We start from the raw sequence: 13088 nt of genomic DNA on the forward strand, positions 1-13088 counted from the left end.
TTCCTGACACTTTCAGGGATGAAATGCATATCTAATGATCAACACAAGAGGAGATACTGGCATTAATACTGAGCTTTTGAAGCGGAGAAATAAACATCATGAAAAGGAGAAGTCTTAAGATGGAGCCCTGTGGAACACCTTTGTCATCATGCATGTCACCAAGGGATCACTCGAGATATTCTTGTATATATTGTTGGTTAATTTCCAAATTGATAGGGATGTGACGAGAAAATTGAGAGTTTATTGTCCCTTTTTATTGCCCTCCTTGAATTTCTTTACATTGATCGCCACCTGCTTCATAATCTTCTGGTGGAACCCTTTGCGGTATCCCAGAAAGAAGAACACCTCCAAAAGAACGAAAAGTGGTGCTGTTAAGAGGGCCTGATCCAAACTGTCCAGAAGGGCCGGGGCTCGTCCTGAATCATAAAAAAGGTGCAATGACATTCTTGAACAAGTCCAAACTGTACGGAAGTACCTTCAAACACGCCATGTCCAATAAACTGGATTATCCAGGCCATGATGAAGATTACCAAGGCCACTCGCCAAACGGGATAACCACCAACGTGCCAATCCTCAGAGACCATGTTCCACGATCCAAAATAAAGAGCCGTCACGAAGAGGGCGGCAATCCCGCCCACAACTGGTTCCATTAACATGTAGGACACTGAAATGTGTCTGCATATGTAATGGTATTGAATGGTTATTTGCATTGTCAACAACTAGGTGGATTTAAAATGGCTCTGATCTGTTTCAGTCCCGATGGAAATTTTTGTTTGAAACCTTTGAAATCAGATTTAACGAGTAGGTTCTTGAGTTCAAAATGTTATGTGGCATATTGCCTGATAATCAACCTTACAGATTCTGCGGAAATTCTTAATATGCTTGTTTGTCTGAATCTATTGTATGTTCAAGACTGTGAATTTAAAAGTGTATTATTTTACATCCTTAAAAAAATGCGACTTAACTTTACTTCATGTAAGGTCAATTCTCACATTAGATAAAGATTGCTACACTTTTGGAATTAAAGTAGATCGTTCTTTCTGGCGTTCAAGCGTCATCTGTCGGAGTCTTGGGTTTCTAAAATAAGTATAACAATACATTAAAAAAAATCTCACCAACATAGATGAGGGCCACAACCAAAGCCAAGTTCAGTGGAGCTTCAAGGCCCAAAGGCAGTTTTTGGAGGCAATCCGGAGTAGGTAGATGAGTCCAAGAACAGAAGGACGACAACTAGAACCATGATTTAGAAGGGTTTGAACAACACTTACTCAAGCCATCCAAGAACGGTCCGGAATAACCTGAAGGAGCACCAAACCCGTGGCCAGAATCGGCCAGATGCAAATCATATGAATGGCCACATTGACCGGATTGTTGTGGTAGGAAGCGTAGAAGGTGAACTGTTTCTCCAAGTTGAAAGTGTCCTTGCCGAACGCCATTTTTCTATCTTTGAAAGGTAACGTGCCTCACTTTCACAATTGTTGATAGCTAGAGATCAAAGAGTACACGATTAGGAATGTAATAAACGTATTGTTTTTATCTCGACTGATTATCTCGGCTGATTAGAGTAGAAAAATAATAGGTCAATAATACACTCATGCACTTACAAGAAAACAGCGTATTGTTTTTATCTCGGCTGATTAGAGTAGAAAAATAATAGGTCAATAATACACTCATGCACTTACAAGAAAAATACCTTCTTGTGACTCTGGGGGTCTTATGGGGAGCTTTAAGGTGCGTTTTAATAGCACCTTTGGATTGATTCCCAGGGGGGTGAACATGTACAATACCTCTTACAAAGGGACAAAAAAACGAAGTAATAGATCGGCAGTTAATTTACTTTGAATTTGGTTGAAAATGTGTGCTCTTTTCTTGTACAAAAGCACCATCATTGACAGAAGAGAAACCTTTTTTTTCATGATATTTGTGCAGATTTGGATACATATTTTATGGTTCATTATTTGAAAGTTGTCTCCAATTCCAATCAATTAATACAATCATTTTGACAAGTCGATGTTTAAATCAAATGGCAACTCTTTAAGATTAAGATTGGCACCTTATATTTCAGTGAGCTTTTTTTCTGTTTAAAAATGTGCCTTATTGGTTCTATTTTCCTTTTTTCAATTTTACTTCAAATTTTAGCCAAATTTGCTAATGCGCAATCCAAAATTACGCAATATTGCGGAGAGGTGCAAAAAGGAGCTTATCACTTGTTGCTGAAGTTGCGAACATTTTAAGGATAAATAGAAAGTCAAATAAGAATGGTATATTTTCCATCTTGCACTGCTGGGGACTAGATTCCCAATAGCGAAAACATAGACTATGACCAAAAAGAATAGATTCGGAGAAATGGGTCCTTTCACGATATTTTGACATTGCCACTTTGCATTAATTTGTGCTTGCATATTCATTTCCCGAATGGATTGGAGATTTTGGGGGCCCATTCTGGCTTGCAGAGAGCAAAGGAATGGAGTATGTATGTAGTATTGACGTGATCGATCTGCTCTGAGCAGTAAACATTTTACGAAGGGCTGCCAAGTTTGACCATTGTTTGTTTGTCTTTTGGGGTCAGAAAGTAGAAATATACCAACCCCGAAATAACCAAACAGTGACCCACTTGGCAGCACTGGTTTGAATGTTTGCGCTACTGGGGGATTGATCATATCAGCAATATAAGGGCCCATATTTGCAACGTCACATGGCCCAAAGAAAACGGGAAGAGGCACATAAGATTGCTCCATAAACTGCTCTTGCCTTGCCTTGAAAGCAATTTCTTTTTCGGACATTATGTGACCCGAGGCACTAATTGAAAATAATTTTTTGATAGAATTAGTCAAAAACAACACAAACGCATTATAATTCAATAACAATTGTCCCTTTATTTGGTAGAGGCTGAATGACAAAGCGCCCTCTGGAGTGCAGAACGTAAAACATATTTCCTGCAGGGTAAGGGGGCTATTAACTAGAGACTGAAGTAACTTTAGTCTCTAATATCAACTCCCCTAACTTGATCACAACATTCGAGGTTGAGTGGTTAATCTTCCACCCCCTGTTTTCATCTAATTCAGCTGCAATTCACGTCAAAACAACAACACAAAGTTATTCAAGGCCTACCAATAGTAGGCCAGACCGTGAGTGCACTTGCATAATCATGATTACCAGCCGTTCCGTTCCGTTGTGCCGCACTTTGGCGGCCTTGTCACCCCAACGGATGGCATTGTCAACTCTAGCTCCATGGAGGTAGTAACTAGAATATTAAAGAGTCTGTTTTAAAGTCGTTAAAACGTACCTTCCTATTGTAATTAGAGGCACGATCCGTCATGGTCCTGTTTTGAGCCTGGAATCGAATGGACCCCATCGATCCTCAGGGCCTTTATGTGTCGAAATGACCCGGAGAAGCATGTTTATTCAGACCCAGGAGACACCCAATCCTCAGAGTCTGAAATTTCTACCCGGCGCTCAAGTATGTAGACGTTATTGTAGTCGGTCTTCCCCTTTTTTGGAACCTAAGGAAACTAAACGATGATAAATCATATGAAATTTGATATTAATTGACCATAAAACTAAAAAAAAATGGGTGGCAACCTCACTCACATTCAAGTAGGATTTGAAGCACCTAGAAGAAGACCAAACGTTCCTTTATGATTCAAGTGAGTCTTGCGAGTCTAGTCCAGTTAAGCAAAATAGATACGTTTCCATTCCCATTTCCAGCAGCGAAAAAGAAGTTCACAAAAAAATGAAACTTAAAAGATTAGAAGAAAGTAAGAGAGATCGATTGACTGTTCTAAAAACCTAGAATGGGATAAGACTCAATACACGCTAACAAAAATATTGGAAAAATATCGGATCCAATGAGACATTCTCGCAATAAAGACTTCTATAAAGAGCACATGAGTGAAGATATAAGAATGCAATAGGATTTACAAAATTTACAAGAAAAGAAATGATAATATTTTTTAACCACTGTTTTTATTGCAATTTTGATTATCCGCCGATGAAGAAATGAATTGCTCAAGTATTGCTCAATAAATGCAATTAATTGCATTCGCAATGTTCATAAGCAAACGATCTTCATACAGCTTTGAATTTGAAAGCTTCACTTTTTATACCGAAGTCCAAATGAAGAGATCAGAACGAAAACAAGCAACAGATCTAGACAAGGTATTAGATAGGATTTATAGTAAATATGTTTCAATTACTATACATAAGAATAAAACAGTCATCAATCGCAAGACAATGTCAATGCTTATTAATTTAGGCGGAGAAATCATGTGAAAACCAATCTCTTATTTGCGCTTGACTCATTTTTTTGAACCAGAAAAGTAGATAAGACATCAATGATATTTCATTTTTCTCCTTATTATGAATATTATCGTCCATTTTCAAGGATAAAGATTACAAAAATGTGCGAACAGAACGATCCGATTGCTTTCTAACTTGATCATGTAATTTAACAAAAAAATACTTTTTCTCTAACCTGGTCTTTTAATCATGCCACCCAAAAGAGATCAAATGAGAATACTTCATTTCTTCATTCATTTAGGTTTTGGAAGGTGGTGGAACAATGGATTTCCCCAACGCCTCCTCAGCTTTCTGCAGCCCTTTGGCCAAGCTCTTGTTTCGAATTGAGGGTGTCAAGGGTGTCTTCTTTGGCAAGGATTTCATCACAGTAACCAAGGTGAGTGGTGAGTGGTTGATTTGACTGGTTGAAAGTAAAGCCGTTCTTACTTTTATTGAGGGTAGCATGATGACGAAGTGGAATGGAAGCTCCTCAAACCCGATATCTACGCCACCATCATGGACTTTTTTGCCAGTGGTTTGCCCATTGTGAATGAGGATGCCAAGCCTTCGGTAGACACCGAGATCCACGAAGATGATGATGACACTGTGGCCATGATCAAGGAACTGCTAGACACCAGAATTAGACCCACTGTTCAGGTAGGGACATTTCCTAGGATCTATTGAAGGAGATTTGGCCGTTATTTTTGTGTAAAGGTGCCTTGCCGATTCGGAGTGGTTCCCAAACATATGTTGACGTGGTTGATTTAACATGAACTGTCAATATAACTTATAATATAACAAAAGGATTTTGAAGAAGAACCTTATTTTCTGAGACGGCTCTTTTTCGAGGATAACCATTCTCAATTCCCTTCCTCACCAAATTGCTGGCGTTAAATAATATTTTAAGATATTTTGCTCGTTTTGAATTACTTCAAATCTTTAGAAATATGTCACACAAAAGAGCTCAGATGTATGTTTTTTGCACTTTTCATTCACTAGTAGTTAACCAGATGATATTTGGCCCACCAACTAACTGAAGTTTAGTGGTAACGATTAAAGATGCAACTTTTTGATAATGTGATTGGCATCTTTTGAACGGCCCTTCCCCATTGATTAATGTATACAAAGGGCGTGGGTAAAGGTGCAGAAAACTAGCAAATGAGATTTTAGGCCCCAAAACTCGTTCATTTACTATTTGCCACTATGCGCTAAAAAGCTTTCTTTAGAGTTTCAGATAAGTAATCCTTTTATCTAAGGTTTGCGTTTGCTTAGGGTGATGAAGAAAAAAGGAAAAAAAGGTTCATGTGACAATGATAGGTCAATTCGCGTTGTAGTGAACCCAACCCACAGATCTTCAAGCTAATATTCAAAGATTTATTCAACGAAAGGCAAAGAGCTATTCATAAAAAAAAAACCATTTAACCGTATTCAAAACTAGTCTATGACAACGATTCTCAGTCAAACTTGTTGATTTTTCTATCTTGTATAATTTCTAGCGACATTTTTTATATTACGAGTATTTGGTAATTTGTGCCCTACATTTGGTTTTATCATGTGCCAGTTTATATGTGAATTTCTTTGCAATTTTTGGGTATGTTTACCAACTATTTGGCATTTTTGGCTGCTTTTTAAGTTAATTTGCCAATTGTTTTGCTACTTTTTTACCATTTTCAAGGCTTAATAAGGCTTCGTTTCTGGTCATATTAGGTGGTTAAAAAGACAACTTTATTTGCCACCAATCTGCATCCTTAGTGATTGGTTTACTTTGGGTGTGTGGTGTATATGTTTTTTCGCACTTTTTATTTACTAGTATTGAACTCTTATGTTCATATGATATTTATAAATCCAACGAATTTTTGTTCGATTTCCAGGAGGACGGGGGCGATATTGTCTACATAGGTTTCGAAGATGGCGTGGTTAAGTTGAAGATGCAAGGATCGTGCACAAGTTGTCCAAGTTCCGTGGTCACACTCAAGAATGGAGTGCAAAACATGTTGCAATTCTACGTTCCTGAGGTACGAGTAGAACACAAACCAACTGTCTAAGGTTAACGCAACAATATCATTGTCAAACTTATTGGTTGATTTTTGATTTTCTGATATTCAGGTCATTTCCGTCGAGCAAGTTTTTGATGATGCAGATCGAGAATCGGACAAACAGTTTGAAATGTTGGAAAAACACATCAAAACCAAGAGGAAAGAGAAATGAGTCCAACTCGCTGGTTATTTCTTTTCATTAATTCAAAGGTTGCAATAAAGTTGATCTATTTCAATTTCTGTTGCTGTTATTTTGTCTTCCTCTATTTATTACTATCAAACGCAATAAACCAAGGTATTATTTGCCAAGTGAAGGAACGGAAAAATGATGAAAAATCAAATTTGCCGCCCTGCCTTTGGGCTTTGTTGTCATTTTGTGTTGGAAACAATGGCGACAAACATCAAGACCAACCTTAACAGTGATTCATATAAAATTTCAATTACTGGACAAGTTATGTTATCAACTTGTAGAAATTACCCAATTCAATGCATGAAAAGCGCAGGTTGGGGTAAAATTGTCTCCATTTTGGTCCATTACGTCGCGTCTGCTGGGATTTTTGGCCTCCATTGCCAAGTTATTCTCATCCTTTTTGAACCATTGCTTTTGGATGTGTGATGCAGTGCGGTGTCTTTTCAGCAGAGGTGTATTATTGGGTCAAGAATTTTCGGTCTGAGGTTGGGCTAAGAAAAAAATACCTTTGACTCATTATGGGCTGAGCTGGGATGACAGTTTTCAGATGAAGTGTTGAGCTAAGAGTTTCCGGTTTCGGGCTGAGCTGGGCTGATCGGGTTCAAATTTGGAGTGATGTCGGATCTTTTGTCAAAGCATCAATAAAGAATAGCCACAAAGATGCAACTTGGGGTTAAGAAACACGCCTTTTAGTTGATTGATAATTCAACATGAACTTGAATCTTTAAGTAAATCTAGTTAACCTCCGAAAAACTTTGACCATTTTTTTTTTTAATTTACATTTTGTCATTTAAGGCATTTTTAAATGGTCAGGTGTTTTTTCCCAAAATTCCTAAAAAATTAACGGTTTTGTTTCCAAATAAGCTTAAAATTGAACACTTTTTTATTAAGGTTTTACACCAAAGAACATCAATAATTCATCTTCACATATTTCTTGCATTTTAATACTTAAATGAGTGAAAAATTCAAAGAGGCGACATTTGAGTTGCACCTTTCTGAGCCTTGCCTCCAGATCTGCACTTTTGTTGCAATCCTTGAAAAGAACTCCTTGAAAAATTATAGCCATATGAACTGTATCAATGGTTTTTGACTTTGCAATGCATTTATCTAAATCCTGGCTCAGTTTATTAGGTAATATGTTTGCCAAGCAAATGGACGAGCAAAATAGGAAAACCACTCTCTTTTTTGAAAGGTTAATCTACTTCACTTTTAGAACTCTATCATTCAAAGTCTAAGAAGAGTTTAAATGTTTCATGGTATTTGAAATTGAAACCCTTGGGAGGAGAACAAATCTTGAGAAGTCGAAATAGGTGGCTTAAATATAGCTTACAACAGTAAGTTTGAGATCTAGTGGTACAGTATGGTGTGTGTCCTGTCTCAATATAAAAGTGCAGAAAAAGTAACAGATTTAGTAAAGCCTCTTTTCAACGCAATTTGCGCTTTTCTTTAATAAGGCATTTGATGCTACTAGATAAGATTTTTTGTTGGTTAAGGTATCGTAAACTAAACTACGCCTTTAAACCGTTTTGGCTCAATTGAAAAATCAATCATTCTCTCCTACATTTTTCCAAAATATTCCACTTGTTTTTGAAATATTTTGCCTATTTGGGAACGAAATATTATTGAAAAATTTTACCTCAAAAACTTCAATATTTTCGGAGTCCCTTTGAATCACAAACGATACATTTCTTTCCCCTTAAATCTTGGACTTTTATCGTGCGATATCATACCTTCAAATTTTTAGGAGCAAAAATCGTTATTCATAAGGTTGTCTAGCTTCCAATCTTCCTATCAAAGGTATACAAGGTTTAGTTTTCAGCTTGATAGGATATGATATGCGTAAAGAGCTCTTACTTTTTTAGATCAATGGAACAATTAAAATTTTGAGTTACATTTTTTACCATGTTGAACACTAGTCGTTATATTTCCAGTATTGATAAGGAAGCCCGCATACAATTATTTTTTCAGGATGATTTGAGAGCAGGTGTTGCTTAAAGTAAAGCAAAAATGATTTCCAACCCTATTAGTGGTAGTCATAACGCCACAAAAATCATATCAAAACTGGAACCTACCGATTTGTTGATATTGACGCTTTTCAAAAACACACCGTCTAATGCTTTCATTATTATCGTCTGATCTTTTTCAGCATTCTTTGTGGGTTTCAAATTTGATTCCTGACATTTGTGGTTATAATGAGAATCGTTCTTACATTTTAGACCTCATTGGCTTTTGTGGAAATTGCACTTGCTTTCTGATGAGAGCAGTCTATTTGAAAATGTATTGACTTGCAGTTAAAATTGTACTACCATTCATTACATTCATAACAATAAATAAGTTGAATTTTGATGATGCTTTTTGAATGCCAGCTGAGCGAGCTAGTATTACTTATTTTTGCAACACTTTTAAAGAGTAGTTTTAAATATTTATGCCAAAATAATCCCGTTTTGAAGACGAGCCTTGAAGATTTTGACAGATTGGCAAGCAATAAAAATAAAAATGTGCATGAAACATCGCTATTTATATTTCGAAACCAATTCACTTTCCATTAGTAACCAATGGTTTCTGCGTCCCCCGTAGTACAAACTCCCCTCCCATAAACTACCAGAAACCATAAAGCCATCATCGATCAATAAAAAACCCCCTCATTAACATTAAGACTACTAGAAAAAAGTCAGTCTCTGAGGATTTTTGGTAAATCACCGTCCAGGACTACCAACACCAACCACAACCAATGAACCTGAAAGGAGTGAAGAAGAAGAAGAAGATGAAAAAAAACCACTTGTCGATGGGAGAGTCTCTGACAAGCAGACCCTCCTTTGCATGTCTTCAAGCCATGGAGACCATTGGTTCGGTCCAGTAGCGACCACACCCACCACACCTTCGTCCACCTCCCAACCCTGTTCAGGCATGCACGCCATTGTTTACTCCAGATGATTCATTGGTATTCAACGAGTACGGCCAAACTCAAGGATCATTAAACGCAATCTCGTACCTACATTGATGGAGGCCCGAGATTAAGGAGATGAAGGCCTGAGTTATTTACGAACCATTTCGCATGCCATGAACCCTTTGGACAGGGGGTGATTGGGTTTTATTTATCATTTCTTGAGCTCGTTGGTGATGTACTGATATATGATATGAAGCTTGGATCATGTCTACTTACTATTGTCTCTCTATATACTGGGAGATAAGGTGTGTGCACTAAAGAGTCTAGTCCTCTTTGCTAAAATGAATTATGTATTATTAATATCCTTGCTTGTGTGGTAGCCCGGTTAATAATAGTGAGGCACTTTTATATCCTTTAGTTAAAAAATAAGCACCATGTTAGCTTTTTTTCTAAAATCATATTACATTGCATGAAATTTCTAATTATGCACTAAAAAACGGTTCCCCATGCTTAAAAAGCTTGGATTTTTTAAAACCCAAGCATGGATACTGAGATTTATGAATTATTGTTTTAGTGAGTTTTAATCCTGAGTGGTGGGTGAGAAGTGAAAACAATCTTTTCTCTCTGCTTGCAAAAAAGTAACGAAAGAAAGAACTTTTTCATAAAACACATTTGATAGCTTTCAGCAAATGATCTGACAACAATTTTAAATTCAAACCCTCTTAAAGTTGCATATAAATTTAAGAATATATAATTCCAAAATCATTCTTCTCGAGGGTTATATATGACGGAATCCCAATGCGTGCAAAATATTCAAAGAGATCTTAATTCATTTGTTTTCAAAGAAAATTCTTTTGTAGCTTAGACGTTGGAAATTTTGGGTAAAAAAATGATAGGTTAGATTTACCATCTAAGAGCCTTATGATTACAAAATTTATGCTCTATGTTTGTAGTTGAGACCCCGTATGTTTAATGTAAAAGTAGAAGATTGAACTGTATATCTAATTGTACAAGTCACAACGTTCTAACTAGGGTAGTGGGAAAATGATCTCAAATCAGTTTTGTAGTGCAATAAGTCTCATTTGAATAACATACATTGATGGAAAAAGATGCCTTCATTTTGAAAAACAATCGAAGGAAAAAAATGATTAAAATGCATCCATAATCGAGTTCGTCAAGATTGAAACAGTTGTTCCAAACACTTGAAATCCGGCTCAAATAAACAAGTTTCGATTTTATCATTTCAGAACGGACTTGTTGACAAGGAATTCCAAATGAACAGACAATTCCTTCAAATATTGTTGAAGCAATAGAATTATGAATTGATCTTCTCTGTCAATGAAATGATTGGACCCATGTGAGTACTGTATTTGAACCTCACCAATACGTAGAAAATAGCAGTTCAATGCCACAATTTTATTCTCATTTTACACCATGCCCACTTTTTTGGGCGTCTAAATCATTTACAAATTCCAAAATGACGGTTTCTACCACATTATGTTTTCCTTATTCATTCAGAGCCTTGCCCAAGAGATCCAGGAGGGCCTCTCGAGGGCCTCCAAGTTGTCCTGACCCGTGGAATTGGTCGCTTGATGCTGTTTTCGGCGGAGTTGGTAGTCAAAATTGATCCACTTCTGAGCATGGTCAGATTTGGAATAAGCAGTCACGGACTTCTAGAGATGTGGACTGCAAACGGAACCAACAACTTCTTATCTTCTGTATAACGTTCACTTTATTCCTAATGAGCACTTCATACGACCACAATATCTTGTTCATGAGATGAACATGGCCAAGTTTGAGCCAGCTACCATGCTTAGCGAACTCAGGAGATACATACGTACTACAATACGGTATATTGACGTGTAGTTAAGGGGAGGTGGCGTAATGGTTAGTGCAGCTTCCTATTATCAACGAGGTCCCCGGTTCGATTCTCCTCCCCGGCCCTTCTCAAGGAATCTGTTAGACGCTAACCTCACCCACAATCTGATACGGACTAGAAAACTGCCTATCAGAACTATACTCTGATTATGTGATGGCTAGCTTCACTGGCCGGGTGAGGTTCACCCCTCCGACCCTAGCACCCCAAATACGAAAAAAGCTATAGAAAATTCTAATTGTCTGCCTGCTCTTGGTTAGCTACAAAAGCTTTTAACAACCTAACTTCGAAACGAACCACTTTTCAAGTAGGTAGTATAAAAATGAACTGCCTTAAATTGAGGAGATCTACATTCCTTATCTTATTTCTTGTATTCGAAAAATGACTCAGAGTTGCTTTGACGAAGATTTGCTTTTTGGACAGCACATCTAATCAAGCTTATATCTTTTCAAGTGTCAAAAATAAGATGCTCCAAATACTTTTTTCAACCCATGTCTAAAGTAGCTAGTGAAAGAAAGATATATTTCCGTTCCTACTGGATGCTTCTTTGTAAGCACAAAACTGTTGATGCACCACTTGAACACAAATGTTTTGCCATGATGCAAGCTGCTTCTGTTCAAGCACATACTATACTAAAAGTATATTCAGTACCCTAGCATGCTTCAAATTTTATGATTTGGCTGTGTGAGTCACTTTAAGAAAAAAATCAGGTCTGTTTTAAGTATTTAAAAGAGTAGAGTGCTCACACAGAAGTTTGTGCTTTTTGTGACATGCTCTTGAATTTATCTTGACATGTTGTTTTATTATTTTCCTACTGGGTGGGATAAAAAAATATTGAACTCGAAGTAAAAGCATTCTTTGCATGTTTATTTGCATTTTTTGCCCTTTTTGCTGCGTTTTGCCAATTCAATTTGCATTATTGACACAGTCCTGCTTAGCACACAGTTCCTCGTACGCAGTGCTGCCAGATGTGATTTATCACCAAACTGGTGATTTTTCAAGTAATTTTGGGACAAAATTTTGCTTCTGATGAATGGTGATTTACAGCCAAAAAAATCTCGAAATCTGGTGATTTTGAAAAATCCGAAAAATTCAACTTTGGTTGGCCATGGTTTGCTAAAATAGGAAATCTTTTTTTTTAAAGTACACATAGGTTTGAAATAGATTGTAAACATATTACAAACCACCTGCTTATGTTTTCCATCAATCTGAAATAGCTCTTCAACTTTGCAACTTTTTAAGATACTCTAATTCAAGTATTGGAATTTACTTCTGTTTGATTAGTGAACTTCTCCTTTAAAAATCAGGCAAATCTTGACGTTTCCTCATGATTTTTGTGGTAAATGGTCATGAGGTGGATGGTTAGTCTCGGAAAAATTGACTTACCATTACTTTCATGAAACTTGAAAACCTTTCTTTTCTTAACAAAATTGTTCTGCAATACACTTGTTAGGCTCTGGCATTTTTGCGTTTTATTTTATGAACTAAGATTTATCTTCTTCACAAAATGTTAACAATGTGCAAAATGCCAATCAGTCTAGGAATAAGCATGGACAAGGCAAGATCTGCACGCTAGGGATAGCAGGTTCAAATCCCAATTTTCCTTTTCATCTACGTGTTGCTTGGTAGGGAAGGCAAAAGCAGCCCTTACAACCCCCAGAACGTGTTGGTGCCTATGTTTTGAAAAGTTTATTTGCAAATTTTTGAGCAAATTCGGTCGATTTTTTTCATGCAAATTTGCTGGCAATAAAGATCATATTAATCTTCAAATTTTGGCCAGCCCTATAAATAACAACAAAGTTCATGAGGTGATTGCATTTA

General features: G+C 36.9%; 2 protein-coding genes across 2 annotated transcripts; one reads left to right on the forward strand and one right to left on the reverse strand.

The window, feature by feature from the left end:
* Positions 1 to 232: 232 nt before the first annotated feature.
* LOC131891549 (uncharacterized) lies at positions 233 to 1834 on the reverse strand. Its single transcript, XM_059241155.1, has 5 exons — positions 1683 to 1834; positions 1299 to 1485; positions 1116 to 1230; positions 476 to 664; positions 233 to 416 (listed from the first exon to the last, which is right to left on the reverse strand). Exons 2-5 carry the CDS (start codon positions 1434 to 1436, stop codon positions 241 to 243), a joined length of 618 nt encoding a protein of 205 aa, XP_059097138.1. The 5' UTR covers positions 1437 to 1485; positions 1683 to 1834; the 3' UTR covers positions 233 to 240.
* Positions 1835 to 3077: 1243 nt separating this feature from the next.
* Positions 3078 to 6550, forward strand: LOC131891487 (NFU1 iron-sulfur cluster scaffold homolog, mitochondrial-like). The gene is made up of 6 exons (XM_059241081.1): positions 3078 to 3237; positions 3304 to 3460; positions 4541 to 4675; positions 4741 to 4935; positions 6150 to 6293; positions 6385 to 6550. Exons 1-6 carry the CDS (start codon positions 3149 to 3151, stop codon positions 6484 to 6486), a joined length of 822 nt encoding a protein of 273 aa, XP_059097064.1. The 5' UTR covers positions 3078 to 3148; the 3' UTR covers positions 6487 to 6550.
* The last annotated feature ends 6538 nt before the right edge of the window (positions 6551 to 13088 follow it).

This window comes from Tigriopus californicus, chromosome 12 (genome assembly GCF_007210705.1).
Source record: "Tigriopus californicus strain San Diego chromosome 12, Tcal_SD_v2.1, whole genome shotgun sequence".
NCBI lineage: Eukaryota > Metazoa > Arthropoda > Copepoda > Harpacticoida > Harpacticidae > Tigriopus > Tigriopus californicus.